Genomic DNA, 23778 nt, shown 5'->3' on the forward strand with positions numbered 1-23778 from the left:
ATCATTTCATTCATACTCATTTATGTTATTTATTCATCTCAAAAGAGAACGATATCTTGCCCGTAACTCTCGAGAAAAATATCCCATCTCTCTGTAGCTCCAGATTCCCAGTACGCGTACATAGCCTGTCGAGCCGTCTCAACATTTCCCATACCAAAGGACTCCATTTTTGAGATCCTTGACTCGATAATGCTTCTCTGTGTTGGATCATCCGTCTCACATCCGACCGTAAATACAGGCCAGAGAGTCAAGATATTAGATGAAGATTCCCGAGGGATCATCTGAATCATCTGGATAGTCATACATATTGCATAAACCGCCTTGTCATGATATTTAGGCAACTCCTGTACCCGACGATACAAATGGAGCAGAGCAGTATACACGAACGCACGATGAATGCACTGCATCTCATCTGCTCGTTTCCTCGTCTCCGGATCCGGACTATGTACTAGTGCCGGATGAGCCGTGCGATCATAGAGCGAGTAGATCAAACTCTCCATCTGGTCGATTTCTTCCATATCGTGGAATTCAGGATCGAGGGGTTCATCAGGATCCTCATTCAGGGTCATTATCCTGTTTTTGTTCCGTTGAGTCTGCGCCATACGTCCAATGCGAGATATGATCGGAATAAGATCTAATGAGTACCCCGTCCATTCATCGATATAAGACTCATCTTCGCTGGAAGACCAATAGCGCCCATCAGGATTGGAGCTTTTGCGTAACCCAGAGACACCAGCGAAAATATCCAACAGCGCATACCATTTAATGACGAAAGTTTCCAACGGGTTCCTGCCATCCGTTTCGGAGGATGAGGGCTTTTTATCGTTTTGGAAAGCTGATAGAATCAACTTGTTCGCTCCTGTTAGATGAATTCGCCAGGTACTGAGATCGCCTGAGATAACGTCCGATGTACATAATGCGAGAGCCGTGCTGATTGTTTCCAGTTTCCCTGCTTGATTTGGATCGGTCATCGCGAGTCGCAGGCCATTGAGTGCTCTGTTGGTGAATTTGGCGATGCTGTTAGATAATTGGATCGGCATGGCTTCGTGTCGGCGGGCATAATGTGAACAAGCACAGGCGAGGAATGCGTTGAGAAGGTGTGGATTTGACATCGCTGATCGGAGTAGGTCTTCGCGTAAGGGATTCCCGGTTAAGGAGAGGGGGAATATAACGTCTGCGGTCACATTGATATAGTGGTGGAGAAAGAAACGGCTTTCTGACGAAGATGTGAGTTGTGAAGGATTGGTGGTGAGTGCGTAATGGATTTGTTGGGCGAAATGATTTGTGTTCTTCTGATAAAAGGGTCGTCTATCATGGTCATGTTCTAGGTCACTTGTTTCGAAGGGATGTCTCTGAAGTGGTTCAAGTTGTTGATGTGGGTTGAATTTTTCTGGGCAAGATAGTGGTATCCTTGAAATCAATGAAAGATCTCCAGGGTCCATTGCTTCTGACGCAGCATTGACATGACTTGGGAGGTAATGGTGATGTGTTGTATTGGAGAATTCCAAAAAAGTATCGGTAGAGCCTCTTGGTGTTTCAAGTATCGATTCTCCAGAGCTCACAGAACTTGTAGAGCTAGCCGACCCTCTAGAGGCTGTGGACACAGTCGAGGCAGTAGAAACAGTGGAAAACTTCCGATTAGGATCAGTTTCCTCCGATATAGAAGTGGGCGATGAATTCAAGGTCTCCGTCTCTGTCGGACTCTGCGAATTTCCATTGAGCGAGTTGGTATGTGGTCGATTCTTGAATGGCCTCCCGCCCGTCCACGAGAGCTTAAATTCGTATTTGCATTTTTCAGGACGATATTTACATCGGACGCATGTAGGTTTTCCCTCGTCACACTGAAATCAGGTTGATCATTAGCATACACAGTAGATTTACCCCCTCCTCAGATAATGAACATACCTTGATTCTCCTCCGTTTGCACTCCACGCACCCCGTTCTCATTTTAGAGTGGGGGCGGATCGACCGCATATTTGCGTGACTCTCGGGAGCACCCGCAGAATCCATCCTCAATGGTATAGCATTCAGCTATAGGAGGGGGGAAGAAGATGCTTAAAGGTCGAACAATTCAGTGCATGGCAAAACGGCCCCAATATCGTGATTCCAGACTGGTAAATTTGTGCCTAGAAGTTCGAGCTAGTTGTTGAAGTGGAAATGATAATCGGATCACACACCAATCACATCGGGAGCGAGCGGGGAAGCCAGTTTGATTTGATAAGACAGGTTTTTGGTCTTTTTGTTCCTTTTGGTCTTCCTCTTTTTGGTCTGGTGGAGATGAGGCATAATGTTGATTTCATTGGTTTGTTCGGAAGGTGTCTGGCAAGAGAAAAAGAACCATTTTGAATGTAACCTTGATGCGTTGATCTTCGGTTCGAGCTCATTATCGAAATAGAATCAAAAGGTTCTATATTTATTCCATGGAGATTATCGACATGGAATAGAATTCATTCGACTCATCGTGCATGATGTCGGGCGCCCTGAGGCTGTGTGACTTGCCGGTCGCAGGATCAAGCCGGGCGATCTCGATTGTCCATGACCATTAGAAAATGGCGATTTTCAAGTCTATCCATCAAGATATCGATATCGATCAGTCTGTGTGAAAGCTCAAGAGGCGTTCAAAAATCTCACTGGCAGTCCGAGTCCGAGTCGTACTCGTACTATTCCTCTGCTGTGGAGTAGCTCTCGGCCGCATATTCCCCGAACTTGAACCCATCAGCCTGAGGATGATCAGATTGGTGGCACTTCGTAGACTGTGTCATATCCTCGAGTTTCGTCGCTCGATATGCTGTAGAGCTCATAGTCTGGGGAAGTCACCAAAATCATTGGTAATCGACAACTGAATGGGAGTTCCGAAGTTGCATCTGGTGCACCATCTGTCATGACATGCAGCTTCCTCGTCAGTTGGCGACCGACCAACATGAGTTTCATTCTCGCTTGTTTCCTGAATCCAACGAGAACTTGGTCCCAATGTTGAAGCATCCGACTTTCATAACGGTAGTGCAAAGTATACCTCGGTTCTTGTGCTCAAAATTCATCGCAAGCGCTCACAGCGATCCGGGTGTGACTTCCGCCACTAGCCTCTAAATGACTAGAAGCCATCGTCGATTCAAGCACCAGATATCATGAGTCTGATAATATCAAAGTTCTTGTCGTAGGCATCTGAGTGGAATAAATCAAATTTTCTGGGTGAGTGAGGATGCTGAGAGGAATTCTGGTAGTTTACAAAGCAAAATCAGCCAAGCTGATTTTTCAACACCGGAATGGAGTAACACCCACACAAGGCTATTTGAACATTGAAGCTCTTCGCACTGTTTACCATCTTGACTTTCTTTGCCCTGTGCTCTTCTATCTTCATTCTTGTAATTGGTTCATCTAGGCGAGGGTCGCACCGAAGTGCCTGTTTTGGATTAGATCCACAGTGAGAGTACACGCTGATGTATAAGATGCAAGGATGTGCCTTGTTATGCGTTATCAACTTGAACATGTCAGATATTAGATATGGTCACCCTACTAGGTAAACACTGCACCTCGTTTACATCTGTATACGCCATATGCAATGCAATAACTTGAACTATTTAGTTTAATTTAAATTATATGCAGAGAACTAATGCCAGTGTCCACATCTTGCCCTGTCTCCACCAGACTCGTAAAGAGACGTCATCCGAAGTCTGGTACAATTCACCGCTATTTCTTGATGAAATGAATCATGTATACGAGAAGCACCTGTGATGCTGAGCTACAAGATGATGTTTCAATAAATCTTTTTATTGCTTCTAACTTAATAGAAGATCTATGTTGAGAGTAGAGTAGTAAGCTCAGTAAGCATTGAACACATCCCGTGTGCCATTGAAACCAAGCTTGATAAACTTAGACAAGAAGCAAATCCCGAAATTCCTCACGACCTGCGCTGATTCCAAACGAAGCGTATTTACAGCTTGCTCTGGAGGTACTTATTCTGGTCGAGCCAGGACTCTACGTCCTTGTTGTCACGCTCGACCCAGCTAACCTTGGCGCGGATAGCGTCCAGACTCTGCTCAACGGCACGGTCGTAGCCCTATAACAAATGAAATATTAGTCATGTGTAATTAAGGAAATGCATTGGATAATGGATTGAGACTCACCTTAGTGTCCTTGGCGTCAAAGAAGGCCTTGACCTCGTCAAGTTGGGCCTGAGTGCAGAAGGAAGCAGTGGTCAACTGCACAACAGTGCCCAGCATACCGAGAGATGGGGGAAGACGCTGGTAGATAAGGTCCCAGTTCTCCTGGAGCCAGGTCCAGCGAGTCTGGATACCGACCGCGGAGTTGCGCAGGCCGCTCAGAGGCATGTAGATATCCTGGTTCTTAACCTCATCACACATGGCAAGGCCCAGGGTGCGCTGGATAAGAGCAGGGTCCTCAGCGGCACCAAGGCAGCGCAGAGCAGTGGTCTTCTCATCGGAAGTTGGGGCGTGACGGAAACGGTCCAGGACAACCTCGTACTCCTTAAGACCACCGTGCTTCAGAACGATAGTGAAAACACTGCCGCGGATGTTGGGGTGGATGGCGGAGACGTCACCAGCAGCAAAGCGGGCGAACATGTCCTGAGCAGCCTTGATAACAACAGCATCATCGGCCATACCAGCGGAACCGAACATCAAAGCCTTGAACTGCTGCAGGATGTGGTCGTCATTTTCAGAGAACTCCCAGCCAAGCTCGTGAGCCTTGTTGGAAACCAGGGAACGCTGGAAAGCCTTGAGAGCAGCCTTGGTCTTGTCATCCTCGAAGAGCCATGCGCTGCGCAGGGTAGCGATACGGGAAAGCATCTCGGTCCAGACGACAAACTCGGACTCGGTGTCGAGACCCTGGAGAAGAGAGAGCATACCAGAGGTCTTCTGGAAACCAGAAGCAGCCAAAGCACCAGAGTCGGCAATCATACCAGCGCGGTCCTCAACGGTGAGGAGACCCTCACGAGCAGCCTGACCCAGCTTACGGAGACGCTCGGGGGAGTAAGAGGTACGGTAGATGGCGGAGTGATCGGCGTTGAGCTTGAAGAAGTCAAGGTCAGGAACCTTGAACTCTCCCTCGCGCTCAGTCAACATGGTGTTCTCGTCAACAGAGTCCTTGCTGCGAAGTCCCAGCATGCAGGGGTAGAGGACCTTATCCTCCTCGGGACGGACGTCACCAGTACGCAGGAAACGGTTCTGCTTCAAGCTGATGGACGAGGACTCGGGGTTCTCAGTCACGCTGATGACAGGGAAACCGACGTTCTTGGTCCAGATATCCATGACGGACTGGACGGGCTTGCCGCTAGCGTTAGCCAGGGCAGCCCACAGATCACCAGTCTCAGTGTTACCGTAAGCGTGCTTGCGGATGTAGTCGCGAACACCCTGGAGGAAGACATCTTCTCCCAGGTACTTGGAAATCATGCGCAGCACGGAGGATCCCTTGGAGTAGGAGATAGCATCGAAAATCTGGTTAATCTCATCGGCACGCTTGACAGGCACCTCAATGGGGTGACTGCTGCGCAGAGAGTCGAGGGATAGAGCACTCTGGAGGTTGTCGATGACGTAGGTCTGCCAGACCTTCCATTCAGGGTAGAACACGTTACACGAGTACCAGGACATCCAGGTAGCGAAACCCTCATTCAACCACAGACCATCCCAGAAGTCCATAGTAACCAAGTTACCAAACCACTGGTGAGCCAATTCGTGCTGAACAGTCTCGGCGATACGCTCCTTGCGCGAAGCACCGGCAGTCTTCTCATCCAGCAGTACATCTACAATACGGTAGGTGATCAGACCCCAGTTCTCCATGGCTCCCGCGCTGAAGTCGGGCACTGCCACCATGTCCATCTTGGGCAGCGGGAAGTCATTATCGAAGGCCTTCTCGTAAAAGGCGAGGGTCTTCGCAGCGAGCTCAAGAGAGAAACGACCGTGCTCGATATCCTGATCGGGGGTTGCGTAAACACGGACTGGGACTCGGAAGGCGTTGGTCTCAACGTAGTTGAGGTGACCGACAATGAAGGCGACCAAGTATGTGGACATCACGGGCGAGGTGTTGAACTTGACTGCCTTCTTACCACCCTCGACGTCACTCTCGGAAGCGACATCCATGTTGCTCAAGCAGGTCATGCTCTTGTCAGCCACCAGGGTCACAGTGAACTTGGCCTTGAGCGCGGGCTCGTCGAAGCAAGGGAAGGCACGGCGAGCATCGGTAGGCTCCATCTGAGTCGAGGCGATGTATTTGGTTTCGCCATTCTCCTTGTATGAGGATCGGTAGAAACCGGCCATGTTGTCATTCAAGATACCAGTGAAGGTGAGCTTCAGCTGGGCATCGGAGCCGGCCGCGAGGGCCTGGTTGAACTTAATGGTAGCGGTTTGATCATCCTTCTTCATGGAAATCTGAGGGTTCGACTCGACGACTGTGCCCTTGGACAGAACGGCTGCGCTGTGGATTGTGATCTCGTTGGAGTTGAGGGAGATGAAGTCGGTGTCTTCGTTGACGTTCAAGCTATAGTGGGGGTTGATGTTAGCATTGTTTCAAGGTCTAGCTAGTTATGTAGGTTCGACCATACTCAATCAAGACTGTTCCATCATAGGTAAACTTCTCGAAATTGGGTTCGAGGGTCAAATCGTAATGCACCGGCTTGACATTAGTCGGCAGGACCTCACGGCCCTGGACATTGGTCGAGCCAGAGACCTCGTCGCGACGAGCGTGACACATTCTGCGGTAGGAACAGTATCTCTTGGAGGTTTGAGCGAGGGGAGAGGAACGTAAACGATTGGGTCTTGGAGTCGGAGTAAAACGAGAAGCGGAGATAGAGAGGGGGAGGGGGGATCTGGCGGATAGAAGCGGTGGCTTTGCTTTTGAATGAAGCAGCGCACGCGTGGAGAAACGTCGCATTGGTCACAGAACCCCTCAATTAAGAGGCAAATAAAATCAGATGAAAGAAAGTGGGGGGGTTAAATCAAACCCCAATAATAATACAAAAAAATAAAAAATAAAATAAATATTATACAGTACAATAGTAAGAGAACAATGCAGTAGGGGAAGAAAGATTCGACTTCTCATCAATTAAGGGAAATGCGTATGGCAGAATGAATTAAAGTAGTAGGCGGTAAATATAATTATATCCCTACTTTTTCTTTTTTTTTCTCTTTTTTCTTCTTTTCTTCTTCACCTCACGCAAGTCGCTCTCAGCGAATGTCGATTTATTTTACGACAGATGACTGAGGAGTATGATCTTCTTCTGAAGTCTTACTCTTTCTTGCAAGACAATATCCAGTCAGTTTGAGGGGCTCATGACTTCTGAATGAGCATCCATAGAGTATTGGGACATGCATATCGCCAATAATGGCAGTATTTCGATAGAATCAGCAGATATTTCAGAAATCTTGGAACATCCTTGGAATAAAAGACATTCATTTATACCTGCACCAGCTTCTAATGGTAATTGATGCCACTGGCACTGTTATCTACTTATGTATCCCCCGAGTCGGCAGTCGCTTAAACCACCAATTGATCCTCCACAGTACTTGTACATACTCGTACTAGTCTAAGATCAATCCTTTCATTCAAATGTGACTATGAACCAAAGTTTCAACAATTGATCATATCATCTGACTACTAGTAATCCACTACTAGTAAAAGCCCCGTCGGAGTCCGTCGAAGAACCAAAAACATCTGGAAAAGGCTGCACCCGATCCATTGACGCGGTTGATCCACTCCAGACTCCAGACCGCTAGAAGATAGCAAGGCAACCGTGACTGATTAAAAAGCGTAATTGGAACTTGAATGAGCATGACTCGGCAATTGATGTAGGCAATCTCGTAAAACTACGAGACAAGTCATCCGCATCTACACCGACTCCTGACACATGTGCAGCCATATAGTATCCGCCCAATCGGGGATTAACACGGTCGACGAAGAGCCTTATATGGAAGATAGTGGCAAAAGTGAACATTGGAAGAGTCACAAGACTATAGCCTCGTGTAACTTGAGGTAGATGAGACTAGAAGTTGAAAAATTAGAGAGAGAGCAGGGCCTGGGATGATCCAAAGGTTGAATCCATGTTCAAGTTGTTTTGATATTTTGGAAAGAGACTGGACTACTAGACCAGTGCTTGATTCGAAGGTATGCATACACACTAAAATGGACTTGGTAAAAGTTTCCAAGGTTGACTTTGGGTGGTCTTGAACTCTGAGCATTTTAATGATCTATGTATAAATTGTTTCGATATGCCTCACTTGAAACGTTAGCATTTAATTTGAAGCTACCTGAACCTGAAGATAGCCTCCTGAGAAGGTATTTCTAGGATCCACCAAATGAAGCGAGTAGAATAATGGCATAGTGCTTTAAATGTCCCACACTATGGGAAGGAGAAGAGCTGGTTCTCACGTAGAAGTGAGAGATAAGAGACGCCGACATGAAAGGCCTTATAGACAAACATTAAAACTGACATCGAGACATCTGTCTTGGTGGAAGTGAGGCTCTGCAATGAAACAAGATAACCTTTTTAACTGATATTAGTCAATTGGTCTAGTTTTAAACCATCTAAGGCAGTTATTTATCAGATTACTTTTACTTCGACGCCTAACTTAAACCCTAATAGAGATATCAGATGAAATGATATAAAGACATGAAACCTTGGTACTAGAATAAGCTGAATACAATATCCATTGTCTCATCTAGTAGGCATCATACATGCAAATAACCCCACCGATCCCCTTCTCATATCTCCATCCACCAACTCCGAAAACCAGGAACCATAACAAGAAAGCAGACGAAAGGGTCATTCTGTATGCCGAAAATCCAGATCAAACACCGAAAAGAGTCCCAAGAACTAAAACAACAAAACAAGATAAAACTCCTCTTCCCTATACATGGGATATATGGCGGAATTAAAATAACAAGAACCGATGGCACGGTTAACAGTTAGTGAGGGAAAGATCATTAAAAACCGAGTCAAAATTAATCAATCTCTCCCCCGGCCTAGTTAAGTGATGTAGAAAGGAATGATAAGGAAATACCGCAGAAAGCACAGAAAAAAATACGAAAAAAAGAAATACGAAAAGAAAAAAAAAAAGGAAGAAATTCACCGCGTTGGCATTAGATGGTCGGAATTTCATTTCTTCGTTATCGACGTACGAACTACCGGAACTACCGGGGGTATTGATAAATCATGAGCGAGGTGGTGTCGCTCCGGTGGCCAGGTTTGAAGCTGGCATTCTAACACCAGCAGTTGGCGCTGATGAGCGCCGGGAAAGGACAGCGAGTCTCTTCTGCAGAGAGTGCAGACGGCCTCGCATACCAGTGAGAACTGTACAGAAAAGTTAGAAATCAGTTAAGATTCTTGTTTAAAGCGAAAAGAATCATGAGACTTACGGTTTCCGACCGCCTGTCGGTCAATTGGCAGACCCTCCTCCAAGGAAACCTTCTCACTGGTCTGGGAGGTACCAGAACGCGAGGTAGACTGGGATCCGTCATCCTCGAGAACTGCCTCCAGCATGCGAATGGCCGTGGCATACGCGATCTCGCAGCCATGAAGGTCTTCGCTGGTCAATTCGTTGATGGCTGCAGCTCGGCTCATCTCCAGGGCCCGCTCATACATAAGTCTCGCAGCGGTGACTCCGCGGCTGAGCGGAATCTCACTGGATCCATAGGACGCGGTAGCAGAACCAACTGAGTGATTGTCTGGGTGGCCGGGGTGGTCGAGGGGCAATCGCTTCTGCGCTTCAGTGAGCTTCAGGCGGACGAACTCGGCCTTCTCCACCACTTCGTTGAATCGGCTTCGAACCCACTGCACAACATTGTTGATGCGAGTACCGGCTAACGAACTGTTGGCATCGCCTCTGGTAGATGGATCGCCATAGGCCTCCTCACGGTTCTTTCGTGACCACCACGCTCCTGCGATATCCATTGATTTCACCAGAAGGGCGATAGCTTTCACGTATAGAACCAGAGCTTCCTCGGAGAGAGTTACCACGGCATCAACGGTCAATCCATCATCACCAAACCCACTATCATCGCCTTCCGCATTTCCGGCTGGTCTGATCGAGGGCTCAATCTGTGCCGAAGGTGCCAATGGGATAAGTTGCTTGTATTTCACCTCGGCGAATCCGTAGACCACATCACTGCGAGTCGCACACTCCTCGATACACTGGACCGTCCGGCAGTCTTCATCAAGATTCGCAGACTTCGGGCTGTCTCCCATGAGCATCAAACTCGCTTGGGCAGCAGGATAAGCTGGGAAAGGGTTGTAAGCTAGTGGTGGCGACCGACCCCCTTTAGTAAGGGCCATTGGAGGTGAGAATCCCACTCCGAACAAACGGCCACTGGCCATGTTAAGAGCTTTGGAGATCGCGGATGTAGCGGATATCGGGCTCTGACCATATCGGCGCTCGTAAGAGTGCTGGCGCGCGTGGGTTGAATCAGCTCTAGCCCGGGTAGAAACGACCTGCAGAGCCTTGGAATTGTTGCCAGAAGGGGAGTTGGATGACACGGTTGGTAGGCCTTGCGTTGTCGCACGGCGACTTGGAGCGCCTGTCTGACCTCGAGCGAAGCCACCCTGAAGCTGTGGGCTATGGGCCAACTCGTCGGCAAATGCATTAACTTCGACCGCCCGCTTCTCGATAACAACATAATCTCTCTCAAATGCGATATCCTGGGCCGCTCTCACGCTGTCGCTCTGGGACCGATCACTGGCCACAATTCTGGCAAAAGGTCCTGAGTAGGTGTTGCGGTTTCGCTGTCGATCCATCGCAGCTGTGGCAGCATTTCGGTCCGTTAATTCCTGACGTCCTGGAGCTGTCATATGAGTAACCGCACCTGGTCTCTGTCGCGCTGTGTCATCTCGGAGTTTCTCTCTGGAAAGTCGTGATGGTGGTCGGTCTGCACTTCCAAGTCGATGCATTGGGGCAGAGCCAGTTGGCGATTCTGATGAGTCCTGGCGACGGGAAGTTGGTCGGCGAGGGGGGGTATGACATAGGTTCCTCGAGATCTGCAAGATATGGAGAATCTCGGTCGGATCTCTTAGCTGGCCGAGAATCGGCTCGATAGGGTACAGGTTCCGGTTCATTAGGAAGAGGCTCCGTCGGGGGAGGAGGTCGAGGTAAATCCTCAGAGTGCAGACCAGGAATGGGATCAGTGATAACATTGTTATTGAAAAATTCAGGGAAGTTTAGTCGTTCCACTGGATTCCGCTTCAAGAGCGCTCGAATCAATTTCTTGATATCATCTGATGCCACGGTTCCTTCGGGGAATCGGATGCGATCTTCGCCCTTTTCGATTTTGCGGAGAAGCTCGACGTGGTTTGCAGCCTTGAAAGGAGGTCGTCCTGCGACCATCTCATAAAGAACAGTTCCAACAGACCACAAATCGGCTTTAGCGTCATATTTCTCGTATCGTAGGATTTCTGGCGCCATGTAAAGTGGCGAGCCACACAAGGTCTCTGCCAACGAAGTGGATGGCAAGGACCTGGCGAACCCGAAATCCGCAATCTTCAGCATGGGCAAGGACATTAGCCCTACAGTCGGTTCAAAGGAGGTAACACTACGTGTGTATGGGATGATTTCGTTGGCGCCGCCGGAGGCACTGGGACCGGTGGAGATGATGCGCTGGTAGAAGGAAGGTGATGGGCAAAGGAGAAGATTCTGGGGCTTGATGTCTCGATGGATGAGGTTTCCATCTCGAAGGAATTTCAATGCACTGGAGAGTTGCTTCAAGAAATGTCGAGTCACAACCTCATTCAACCCACCGTGAAGTGGATTTGGGTACTTTGCGATCATACTGCGGGTTTGATCATGCGAGTCGAGGCTGTTTCGACCCTTTATGAACATTGATAAGTCCCCCAGAGCACAGTACTCCATGACCAAATGAATGTATTCGTTGGCATCGTTGCAGTCGATAAGAGCCACAATATGGGGATGGTGTAGACCCTTGAGGATTTTGATTTCTGACGAAAGGTTGTCTTTCAACTTCCGGTTTAATTTGGATGTGTTGACCGACTTGACTGCCACATAATGACCAGAGGCCTAGAGGATGGAGAACAAACGGTTAGCCACTATATCATATGTCCAAATACCTCTCCCTCGTCCAGATCAACAAAGACCACTTACCTTGTGACGGCCCTGGTACACAGTAGCAAAGCTACCTCGCCCAATCTCCGCTCCTCGTATGTAATCGCCGATTGCCATCTGAATCTTGTTGTGGGAAGACTCTCGCGATCGTCTGGGGTGGTGGGAAGTCATGATGTGAGGAGGTAGCGAAGAGGCAGCGACAGGGCTGGTCTTATTTTTCACGATCTCGCACGACTAAGCGCTGAGCCCTTAAACCTGTTCCGGAACAGCCGCCCTCTATCAACCACAACTACCTTACAAAAAATGCAACTTGGTAGTCCCAATATAGGCTCATCAGGAGAGCCAGGATGGCTAGGTGATAAACAGTAGTGAATCCTCCCAATAAATAAAGAATATATGCAGGAATATTTCTGCAAGAATCTCTTGGTTAACGAATGTGGTGAGTTCCTGTGAATTTCCGTGTGAAAGTATGGGGTTTGACGCGGCTCAAGTTAACCCTTAGTCTGTGACGAAGTTCGGGACCTAGCTCTTGACGATCTGGAGGCTAAACGGTGGATATGATAAGATAGATAACAAACACTCCAAGGAGATAGAAAGTAGCGGGGGCGTGTGTAGTATATAGCAGCTTTCCAGCAGCTGCGGGTGATTATAAAGGGGGAAAGGTTGAACCAAATAGAAATGCAAGGTCTAATGAGAGAGAAGGATGATGTGATGATTGAAGGCGGGAAAGCTAGACCCAAGGACCGTGAGGGGTGTGACCGCCAAACGGTAATGAGTGTGATAGGGCGTAGGCGGTCAGGAGGGGTGGGTCACTTAAGATCGTGACTCCCAACTTGAATGATGATAAATATATGAGGAAGATAGAAGAAGAAGGGAAAAAAACTAAAGAAAGTCTAGATAAGTTTAAGAATGGAAGAAAAAGATGTCTGAAGAAAAATAGGGGGGGAAACTAACTCATGCAGGTGGCCAGGATGTAAGTACATGTACTTTGCTCCCAAGTCACTCAGTCTTATCGAGGGCTTTGATTAGATAAAGACCGAGATCGGCATGATAAGACAAAGCTTATCCTGAGTCAACTGGTATACTATTTAGTATAGTAGTATAGTTCTTGTAGTTCAAAAATAGAGGTTTATTGGAGGCTAATAGTCATTTTAAAGTGTATAGGGCTATTGAGATATCACTATTTCAGACGAAAGGTGCACTATCCAACTCCTCAAAATATGCCTTGTACTAGTACTAGGTAGACTTTCCAGATGTCCCGGTGCCTGACATCATCGGTACACTTGATCAAAAGTATGATCAACGATCTTTAAGCTATACTAGCAAATAGGGCATTTTAACAACTAGAACATTTGACAAAGAGGCGACTTGCCGGATTTTAATCTCTTTGTCATATCTTTGAGCTCCTTTCAACTTGAATGTTGTACTCCTTTACACTGTCTAGTACAAGACCCGTAAATCGTATTGTAGTACCTCTTCTTTCAACAGACAAAAAATGAGCTGTCAATGGTTTCAGCTGCGCCCAGTTCAAGGTAAATTGACATATCAAAATCGCTTGAAAACCTCTCATAGTATTTCGAATCTGGAACTCAAGGCACCCATGGATACCTAGGCTCCAGCCTGGGGCTGACTTCAAGTTACCTAGATGGGACTAGCTTGCATAATGTTGCCCAGGTGGTAAATAACTAGGAGTATGTACATCCCTAACTGTAGTTAGGTACGTAGGTACCTAATAGTCTATTGATTGGTATGGGGTAAACAGATAAACTAAACTGGAGTTTAAGATTAACTAGGATCTTCGGAGTATCTTGATCCAGATTGGGTGTGATAATGGCAAGCAAAAGAAATAAGATAATAACCTTAACATCAAAAAGGTTCCAAATAACTATTCAATCTAATTAATCATAGTCAGAGTCAGACAAAAGCAAATATTCATCCTATCTTTGAATGATTTTCTATTACGGAGTACAAAGCATACTCCTACTCCAGAACTCCCCGTCAAAGCCAACAAAAACAGAGCCCGTCTCACTATTCAAAGATATGCAAAAATTGACAGAACTCCAAATCCAATTCTCAAACACGTCACAACCAACTTGAGGTCTTACGGCGTCCCCAGAACTGGAGTTATGCTGTGCGACTACTAAAACCCCATCCTCCAGGATATTCCGGTACAAGTAAGATGATGTCCCTGGCACCAATATCTATGTCCTCAAGTTTGTATTCCAAGGTTGTGTTACTGATTTGCGATCCGGGACAGCAATATGCATTGTGTAGCATGATCTGGGAGTATTCATATCGGTTATACAAATCCCGTTTCAAGGTGGGGAAGCAAAATGTCGAGTCAACAGGGGTAGATTGTCCAAAAATAGCCCTTGAGGTTATTGCGGTGAGTGCTTAATCTATTTCATCAGAGACTATCTATACCTAATTCTACCAGGTCACGGTCGCAAGATTCAAATCTTTAAAAAGGATTCAATGAATAAATCCAAATTGAAGCTCCTCATAACTGAGAGTAATTGTTCAACCAGTATTCACTATAGGTAGAACTTGGATAGATACTTGGATAAGGAGGAGTCAAAGAGTCAAAGCTAGGACTCGGATACCTTTTCTGCAACTACTGCAATAACAGCGACTGATAAGAACAAGGTACTTGATAGGTGCTGGTACATGAAAGAAGAGGTAGAGATACCTAGAGCACGTAGTAGATACAAAGAAAAAGCATTTCCCCATATGTCCATCCATAGCCAACATTTGAAAACAAATCATTATGTACTATACACACAGTATCCAACATGGCCCAATTCTATACAAAGGGTTTTTAAAAAAAAAAAGAAATCCAATCCGCTAAAAACTCACATCAAACACTTAAGCCCCGCACCAAAAGCCACAGTACGACGGGGACCACGACGTTATCATTGCAACCAGTGAGGATCGCCTCGGTGGCGCTCGTGCCGCCTGCCGCTAAGGCGGCCTTGCAGGCCGTCCAAAGCCAGAACGGAACAGTGGAGGTAAAGGAGTCGGCCGATTCGGTGCCAGCTACTGGCCAACCTCCCACCATCAGCCAGGCACGAACAGCCAACAATCCAACACAGACCGCTACAGTAAAAGCGACGCTTCCTTCGAGGGATTCCCCCCACCCCAAAACCATTTCAGTCGCCCGTAGCGACGCCCAACTAGTGATGCTGCGGCATCACCCATCCCAACGCATATCACTCCGCTCACCATGCTGGTGTCGCGTGCAGATACATCCCAACCAACCCAAGGTCCTGCTCCGATGTCATTTATACGGGGTAGGTCGGACAAAGAGAGCCAAAGAGGGATCGAACATCCGATTAATAGGAAGATGTGGGAGATAATCACTGGTCCGCGGTGATCGCGTCCGTCCACGTAAGGTGCCAAGAAATAGGTTAATGGGCGGGAGATTGGGGGTAGCTGTGAAGCTCGGAAGAGATCGAGTAGAAGGAAGATCGAAAGGACTAGACCGAGTGCCAAAGCGCAGAAGGTCGGATCCACGAATACCGTAGGCAGAAACATCAGCACCATCATCCCGTGGAATACCTTGCGTCGAGTATCGACCTCGGCGATCGAACTGAGCTGGAATACGACAGCCAATCCCATCGCCAGCACAACCATGCAGTACGCACAGAGTAATAAGCGAGTGTTTGCTGGGCCGAATGTGGTTTGGCGGAGGTGTTCGATCCGACCGAGCCAACATGATGCGTTTTCAAAGATTGCATCCGGTCGCGGTGGTAACTGGATCCAATGATCCAAGTTCATCATAAGTACCCAGAATCGAAGTGCCGATATATTCCCAAATAGGTATCCCAATGCCCATCCAAATGGATCTTGTCCTTGCAAAGCCCGGTCGGCCACGTACTGTCTGATCGGTCCAAGAATAATCAGCACAGACACAAGATACACATATATTGCATATATCCACTTGCGGACCTGCGCTTGAGCTGCGGTCAGTGACAGAAATGACGCAAGACCGGGCCCCATGAGTTTCTTTCGTCGACCACCAGGCGTAGTCCGAACCCGCTCATCCTCCTGCACCGCCTCATTAAAAGTAGAGATAGTATGACGTCGGCGGTGCTGCTGTGCAGCATTGCTGTGGTACTTATCCCACGCTTCTTCTGCAGTGACATTGCCAATTGCAGATGCGGGCTCAGCAGATGGCGCCTTCTCACGCATTGTCCTTGTCCTCCGCGGAACGGGTACTGCGCCCGGACCATCACTGTCAGATGTTGGTTCATCCGAAGCGCCTGTGCCGCTTAATTTCTGGCACAGCCTGTGATCCATCATATTCAAGAATCGACGAGGAGATTGTGACTCGCGCAGAGAGCGACGAAATTTCCAACTGGGGATTCTAGCCAGCGCAACCTCCCAACGTAGAACATCTCGACAAGAAATCAATAAACACATTCCACCCAGCCATATTAGAGCCTTCAAGATCTCTGCTTGAGGCGAGGTCGCAAACAAGTATAAATTCAACAACGCTGTAGTCAAGAGCTGCAGTTCCGCAGGAAGCAGGCTGGTTGTCAACAAAAAGTCTAAAGTGGGTATCAACGCTTGATGCAAAGGGAAAAGAAGGATCAATAATTCCGCATCATGCCCGCGGAGCGTTAGCGGCTTGGGAATTGTAGAGTCGAGAGAGAAGTGTTCTGATACAAGTATCGGTACCAATGTCACCAGCCAGTGCGAAAGACTGAATCCATTGAACCGGTTGTGTAAAGGTATGACCGGCGCCGGGAGGGAGGAGAGACTCAGGATGATATTCGGGATCACCAAGGCCGGATGGTGGTTCGCGAGCGACAACGAAACAAAGATAGGAATGAGGATGGGGTATAAAAGCGGAGCTGGGTCAAAGCTAGCTGGGATATGAAAGAATGTGCGTTTCGAGGGCCATATCATCCATCGTCGTCGTCTCGAGAATCGAAGGATTATAGGATACGAGGCGTAGAGTGTGCATACCACGAGGCCATGAGTAATGAGCTCTATACAAAGCAATTAGTCACGGCTCATGCTTTCCTTCAAGTTATCACAAGTATACTCTACCTCTTCTCCATTCCCAAGCGAGTGAGCGCGATTCCCTCCGCAATAAAACCACCGCCCCAACCGACAAGAGAAGCAACGTCTCCAACAGCCGTCGCAGAATCTCAACCCTCCTCTTCGCACTTAATTGCTTTGCCTCTAGCGCCTCTCCCTCCGCCTGTTCCTCCTCCGAGTTCCGCCGTGATCCGCGTCCGGATGGTCGGACGAAAGATGGCCACGGATGTAGTGTAGGCAACCAAGCGTCGGCATCCGCGGAGCCATTCCCGCCCGAGCGTAGACCTTTTCGCGGTCGGAGCGGCGGTGCAGGAAGACCCCTCAGTAAACCAGTACTCTCATCATCCGCTTCTGTGCCACTATCGCTGGGAGTTCGTGAGGACTTGGAATACGCGGTAAGTGGCCGGAGACGGTCGCCTTGTTCGGAGGGGGTGCAGGATCCGAGACGTCTGCTCCGGTGGTAAGGATGCGGCGAACGAGTGAATTGTCGCAAATCTTCGGCGAATAATTCGGAGCCTGGGGCAGGTGTGCTGCTACGAGTGCGCACTTCCTGATCCTCCTGGCTCAGCGATGAATTCATAGCGCCATTCCTAGGTTGATGGGTACGTCATCCCTGGGGGTATGAATGAGGGTGGGATGGAAGATGGGACGAGTCGTAAAAGCGGGGAACAGTGGAGTGATTTCACAATTATCCCTCGCAAAATAAACACAAAAAAGAAGAGGAAAAAGAAAAACAAACGAATCTTCAAGATGTGGGTGTAAGAGAGAGAGTGGATGTTAACGTTACTGAATGCGGGAAATCACATGCTCGGGGGCGTAAGACTATGATTTCATATTTCTATGTCTAAAATCTTCTCATATTCAACCTTGGAATGTTCAATCGTGCAATCGTGGATTCATTCAGGGCCAATTGGTCTCTTTTTCAGATCAACTGGATCCATACTCCTTCTGTATAATCACGCCAGCAATCAAGGGTCGTGCTTCACGGCCCCAGATGGTTCGACATGGGACCACCTGTCCTGACCACAGACCCTCAGCCACGGATTGGGTGGTGTATAGCACCACCTGGGAGAGATCCTGGCTCTGAAAATGAGTGCTCATCATGGATCGTAGATGGTCTTCAAAGGGTTGCTGGTCATTCTCCTCAATCTCAAGGCAGAGATAGTTGTACTTGGCATCAGCGGTAGTAGCTACCGAGTCCTGTTTAATCTCCAGCTTGACTTGTTCACATCGACTGCCCAATCCTTGCCATTCGATATCACTGCCACGAGGAAGTTCATCAACTTGAACAGCAAGGAAAGGAGCAACTGTGCAATCATCTCCTTCTTCAATGACAGAGAATTTGGGCAAGCTAACAGAAACAGCATCGGGGATCACTTCTGCTGCTCTGCCTCCATACTTAATATCCCACGCATCAAGCTGTGGACCTTCATCGTCTTCCTCATCAGCATCTTCCGGTCGAGTATGGATCTTCTTCCAGAGATGCCAGGCAACTTGGGCTTGGGTTTGAATCTCCTTTCCGCCAGTCAAGAACGCCACGGCCCCGAGCCACCAATCCACCTCCATGGCCTCGCCAATTCGCCACAGATGCTGGAGAGATAGCACAGCCCGTAAACGGTAGCCCTCAATCCATGAGTCTCCTTCCGTAGCCACCTCCATAGAAGCTGGCTCGAGAGGAATCTGACCAGCAATGTATACCAGCTTGCTATTTTCGTTCTGCAAAGGAATAGACATAGCTTGGGAATAAGGCCCAATATTAGCCGGTGCCCAGTATGACCGGGACTGAACATGTAGACCCTGGCGCTGGTTGCGTGATCCCAAGTCCACCACGAAGGAAACCATAACTCTGACATTAGATGGAAGAGTATCACCGCAAGCCACTGTCACTCGCGCAGGAGGATTCGGCTTCTTGAATAGCGAGACATAAGCATTATTCATTGGCGTAAAATCAGCCATCGAATGCAGCAGGACAGTTGCAAAGACAATATCCTCTGTACCTCGTAAACCAGCACCAGACGACTCTAGCACACCCCGAACCTTCTGAACAATCGCATTCATCTGTTCCGCAGCACCAGGACCAGCCTCGGGGGCAACCAGATTCGCCATTGTCCACGTTGACCCAGAGCGACAGAACGAAGGTTGACAAGTCGACCAAGCAGGCGCAGGCCCAGCCCTCTTAGGCTCCAAATGCGCATCTCCATTCAGCTCAGCAGCAGAAACATCCCCCAACAAACCCCGAAAGACCGGGTCCAAGAGCGCGGGTCTCCTCACATCATCAGGGGTGTATTCATCTTCCACCTTCTCAACGCAGGTAGCCTCCTTCAACCTCAAAAAGGCCACACCACCCTCCGCAACACCAACATCCCTCTTCTCAATCTCAATCCTCTTCTTCCAAAGAAAGCCCGGTCCATCCAACGCAAGAGTCTCATATTCACCCCCTTCACCAAGTACAGCACCACGAATATCCTCATTCCCCACAAACCGCCGCATATTCTTCGTAACCCTCCTCCTCAATCCCCGTCCCGAATTCCCAAGTCCAGAAAGATTCTCCCATAGAAATCCATCATCCAATCCACCCGACGCAACTTTAATTATCCGTGCATCGCACCCAACAGCCGCCATATCCTCTAGCAAACCCGCCTCAGAAACAGCAAGAGGATCCAAGTCCCGTGCTACAGGCACAGGAAGAGAAGGGTACATCCATAACCAAGCGAGTGGAACTAGATTTAATCGTGCAGCGATATTCTCGATTCGGGTTCGTTGGTAGGTTGACAAGATCGCGCCTGCGGATATAGCGTTTACCTCTGGATGAGCTTTTTTGATTCGTTCAAGTAAAGGAACTAAGGATTCGGTTTCATCGGCACTGGTCTGATGTGCAGATTGATCCGTAGAATCGTGTTGGTATATTCTCGAAGTATCGACAGCACCACCTGTTATGGCGGCGCGGTAGAGTGGGATTTCGAGGGCAGATTCGTAGAGTGGGATTACGCTGTGACCGATTGTTTGGTACATGAAGCTATCGATATCTTCTTCTTCGTTCCCATTTTGTTCGATGTTCTTTTCGGTGGTTTTTGGTTCGGGGTGGAGGTTTGCTAATGCGATGACTTTGTGGCCGTTGCGAATGCAATGGAGGATAGAGTAGAAGGAGTCTTTTCCACCAGATATCAGGGCTATCACGTTCAAGCCTGGCGGATTTGAGGACATTTTGAATTCTTGTGAGGGATTGGAATCAGACTCAATCCCTGTCGTGGGGTAGGTAGGAGCTTTTTTTTGGTCTCCCCGCTCTAGCTTATCGATAATCAGGGTAATAAGTCCGGGTCTTGGCAGTACCAGGGTTTACTTAAGGTTATTTACTAGATTTTAATAGAGCCGAGGTTGAAGGTATATGTACAAATACACAAGGTCCAAGTCTGTAGCATCAATGGTTTGGTCTGTACACATGTATGATTGACTGCTACTCCCGTATAAGGTCTACACTGCTCTACAATGTGAGGTTCAATCCCAACACTACTCAAGTACATACATTAGAGTCAAGATTTTCTATTGACGAGACTTCGAGTTTACTGGAAACAAATATTGTAGAGTAATTATGTGTAATTGATGCAAGATCCACATCTGAATCATAACCTAAGACCAACACAAATAGGCAATGCAGATACAAGAAGGGGGTATGAATGACAATGGGGATGATGATGACAAGAATCAAAAAGGGTGGCCAAATTAACTATACACAAATGTGACCAGCACATGAAGCAAAGGGTAAGACGAGAAAGACAGAAAGAAATGAAGTCAAAAAATATTACATCGAAGTAAAGACAAACACAGATGAGCGAAACGAATCAAGAAGAGAAGTATAAAAAATGTCACAGAGAAAGAGAAGAAAAGTGCCCAAATCAGTGTGCAAGGGCAACGATTCGAAATGGTTCAAGGGTAGAACCGGACTGCCACACATTCTTTTTTTGTGTTGGTCCGGTTGAAAAAAAAAATTGGAAGAGAGAAAAAGGGAAGAAAAGGGAAAAGAAAATAAACAAAAGAGATGGGTGACAAAGGAAATCGAAACACCAGATCCTGCCCTTCTGTTATTTGAAGGGAAACAGGATGCCATCATTCGCTCTATTTTGCTTCTTTTTGTTTTGCCTTCCTCTCCGTTCATGGAATCCGATGAAAACGCCCCATGAATGTTGATAAACCCTCTCATGAAGAGAGAAAATGAAAATGACCCTTGAGGCAAATGTATCCCCGACTCCGAAGTGTTGCAAAGTTGGGAGAAATAAAGAAAAAGTTGCCATACACCGATGACGATGACCATGTTTCCGACACACCAGTGTAAAAAATGCCCGCGGACGCCAAACCCAATCAAGACTCGGATGAGCTTCCTGTGAAAACCCACGACCGAATGTATGTTATTATATATGCAGTAGGAAGCTCCTGGTCTCATAACAAAATCGTCAAAAAACCCAAGATCAGTGACTTAAGCCAAGTCGCGCTTGCGCTTCTTGACCTGTCGCCGGTCAGGGCTGGCGTCGGCAGACTGGGATTCGTACATAACGGCCCCCAGGGCGCCGGCGTCTCGTTGCTCATCGAAGGCCATTGATGCTTCACTAGCATCCAAGACACCCATGACCATGGATCCAGTGCCGTGAGTACGGGCGTGCTGGGCCAGGTTATCACTGCGGGAGAACTTCTTGCCACACTCATGGCACTCAAAGGGCTTATCTTGCGTGTGCAATGAGCGGTAGTGGCGCTTGAGGTGCTCCTGACGACGGAAGCGACGAGAGCAGAGAGTGCAGACGAAGGTCTTGGACGGATCATCAGTCAAGGACTGCTTGCGACCGCGGCGGTTAACCGACACGGGCGCAGGATCCGACTCAGTACCGGAGGTCTCAGCCTCGGGAGAGTGCTCGTGCTCGTGATCGTGGTCATGGTCGTGGTCGTGGCAGACCGACATGGCTCGGAGAGATTCTTCGTCAACAGTGACAGTCTTGCGGGTGGACTTGCGGTTGCTACGCTTCTTGGTGATCTTGGGCTCCTCGGCAGCTTCATCGGACTCAGGCTGAGACTCAGTGGACTCGGTCCAGTCGAAAGATGGAGCAGCAGTGGGAAGCACAAAGGCCTCACTGTCATCCGAATCCTCAAGGCTGTGCTCGCTGAGGAATCCATCATCCTCGGCAAGGTAGTGGTTCAGGCGCTGGCGCTTTTCACCCTGGTAATGAGCATGGCTGCCTGGGTGGAACTCCACCAGGCGGTTAATCTCATCATCAGAGTCAAGATCCGAGAAGCTGTCGAAGGTAGGCAGGGAGCTCAGAGGGTCCACAGTCGAAGCGGTGAAAGAGGGAGAAGGGTTCTCGTTGACGGGGAGCGTCACAGACGCACTTCCCACGACAGCGCGAGGTTCTTCCTCTTCACATGTGAGGGTTGGCAAGGGAGGGAGGTCCTGGGTAGGCACATTCACCGAAGGCTCGACCGTAAGCTGACGTGGGTCGCAGAAGGACGCGCCATGGTGCTCCGCAGTCAAACCGTGAGCTTGAGCGAGGAGATCATGAGCATGAGTGAGGATATCAGAGGGGACAGGAGAGGGGGAGGGAGAAAGCGAGGGGCAGGAAGTGGCGGAGAGGAGATCCGATGTTTGGCTGGCGGCAAGAGATGGTGGGTGGATGAACACTATATCCATAATTAGTCTTTCGGTCCTCTTTCTACATAATTCGAAACACCCCCTTGCATATGACACATTTGACACTTTCGTTCATCATGCATATGCAATCCTCTAACTTTTTTTTTATACTTGATATCTCAAGTTTTTTTTTTCTTGTCGATCACTTACCAGGCGTCATTGGAGGCGAATCAGCGCGGGACCAGTCATGGTTCGCCAGAAGCTCGGTGTGAACATCGGTCTCACAACCTTCCTTAACACCCTCTACTTTTTCAAAGGCAAAGAAGCTGTCGTGAATCGGAGTGTGCAGAGTACCATTGGCCGAGGGCGGGCTGCTGATGGTGCTACCCGAAGAAGACAGTGGCGGCGTCGATGGGAAAGCGTACATCTCATGACTTAGGAAACGGGTGTCCAAAGGCATCAAGACCGGGGATCCCTGCTGCACGATAATAGACGGCTTCATATGCGAGGGTTGAGGCGAAGCAATTGGGGTCATGTTCATGGTGGCCCCACGGAAAGCATTGGTAGTAGCCATCTGGTGCATGTTCATCACGGGCTGAGCCTGGTAGATTTGTTGCTCTGCGGCCCGGTTCTGAAACTGTGATTGAGCATACCACAAGTCGGATGGCTGGCTGGTGTAATGACCTTGTTGCTGTGTCGAGTCAGGGTAGTATGCGAACGAAGGTTGACCGTGCACCGGAGATGGTGCAACTGTGTATGTTGAGTCCATTGTAGACTAAAGAAGGATAGAGTCAGTAAATTGTTCAGTATAGCAGTATTGATTCAAATTCAAGTTGGTCTATGATCCCAAGTTCATTCCAATTTTGCAAGGTTCAATTGTTGGTACCCAATACTACCTAAGTAGTGCCCATCTCTTTACATACCTGTGAGTATAGAATTCAACGTGTAGTTGAATTCCAGTATTAGATGTAAAGTTGATGCGAGTTGAATCCGAAGTGTGATGTCTTTGGGAATAAAAGAATGATACCCAAAAAACGGTCGAATTAGTTGTAGTGGTTGTAA

At 48.2% G+C, this 23778-nt stretch overlaps 7 protein-coding genes across 7 annotated transcripts; all 7 read right to left on the bottom strand.

Annotated features, from left to right (window-relative positions):
* Positions 1–38: 38 nt before the first annotated feature.
* Positions 39–1112, bottom strand: N7483_009260 (fungal specific transcription factor domain-containing protein; the record flags this gene model as incomplete). Its single annotated transcript, XM_057092687.1, has 1 exon — positions 39–1112. One exon carries the CDS (start codon positions 1110–1112, stop codon positions 39–41), a length of 1074 nt encoding a protein of 357 aa, XP_056943861.1.
* A 2819-nt stretch (positions 1113–3931) lies between these two features.
* N7483_009261 (M1 family metallopeptidase) lies at positions 3932–6885 on the bottom strand (the record flags this gene model as incomplete). The annotated part of the gene is made up of 3 exons (XM_057092688.1): positions 3932–4057; positions 4125–6492; positions 6557–6885. The coding sequence occupies 3 exons, from the start codon at positions 6883–6885 to the stop codon at positions 3932–3934; spliced, it is 2823 nt and encodes a 940-aa protein (XP_056943862.1).
* A 2276-nt stretch (positions 6886–9161) lies between these two features.
* On the bottom strand, positions 9162–12230 carry atg1 (serine/threonine protein kinase ATG1; the record flags this gene model as incomplete). The annotated part of the gene is made up of 4 exons (XM_057092689.1): positions 9162–9301; positions 9367–10981; positions 11046–12014; positions 12099–12230. 4 exons carry the CDS (start codon positions 12228–12230, stop codon positions 9162–9164), a joined length of 2856 nt encoding a protein of 951 aa, XP_056943863.1.
* Positions 12231–14824: 2594 nt separating this feature from the next.
* Positions 14825–15117, bottom strand: N7483_009263 (uncharacterized protein; the record flags this gene model as incomplete). Its single annotated transcript, XM_057092690.1, has 2 exons — positions 14825–14862; positions 14925–15117. 2 exons carry the CDS (start codon positions 15115–15117, stop codon positions 14825–14827), a joined length of 231 nt encoding a protein of 76 aa, XP_056943864.1.
* A 38-nt stretch (positions 15118–15155) lies between these two features.
* N7483_009264 (uncharacterized protein) lies at positions 15156–17685 on the bottom strand (the record flags this gene model as incomplete). The annotated part of the gene is made up of 2 exons (XM_057092691.1): positions 15156–17051; positions 17167–17685. The coding sequence occupies 2 exons, from the start codon at positions 17683–17685 to the stop codon at positions 15156–15158; spliced, it is 2415 nt and encodes an 804-aa protein (XP_056943865.1).
* A 347-nt stretch (positions 17686–18032) lies between these two features.
* On the bottom strand, positions 18033–20309 carry N7483_009265 (diphthine--ammonia ligase family protein; the record flags this gene model as incomplete). The annotated part of the gene is made up of 1 exon (XM_057092692.1): positions 18033–20309. The coding sequence occupies one exon, from the start codon at positions 20307–20309 to the stop codon at positions 18033–18035; it is 2277 nt and encodes a 758-aa protein (XP_056943866.1).
* Positions 20310–21576: 1267 nt separating this feature from the next.
* Positions 21577–23485, bottom strand: sebA (putative C2H2 transcription factor (Seb1); the record flags this gene model as incomplete). The annotated part of the gene is made up of 2 exons (XM_057092693.1): positions 21577–22766; positions 22927–23485. 2 exons carry the CDS (start codon positions 23483–23485, stop codon positions 21577–21579), a joined length of 1749 nt encoding a protein of 582 aa, XP_056943867.1.
* Between the last annotated feature and the right edge of the window lie 293 nt (positions 23486–23778).

Source organism: Penicillium malachiteum, assembly GCF_028827825.1.
Source record: "Penicillium malachiteum strain IBT 17515 chromosome Unknown utg000004l:1.0-4883003.0:1.0-4884900.0, whole genome shotgun sequence".
NCBI lineage: Eukaryota > Fungi > Ascomycota > Eurotiomycetes > Eurotiales > Aspergillaceae > Penicillium > Penicillium malachiteum.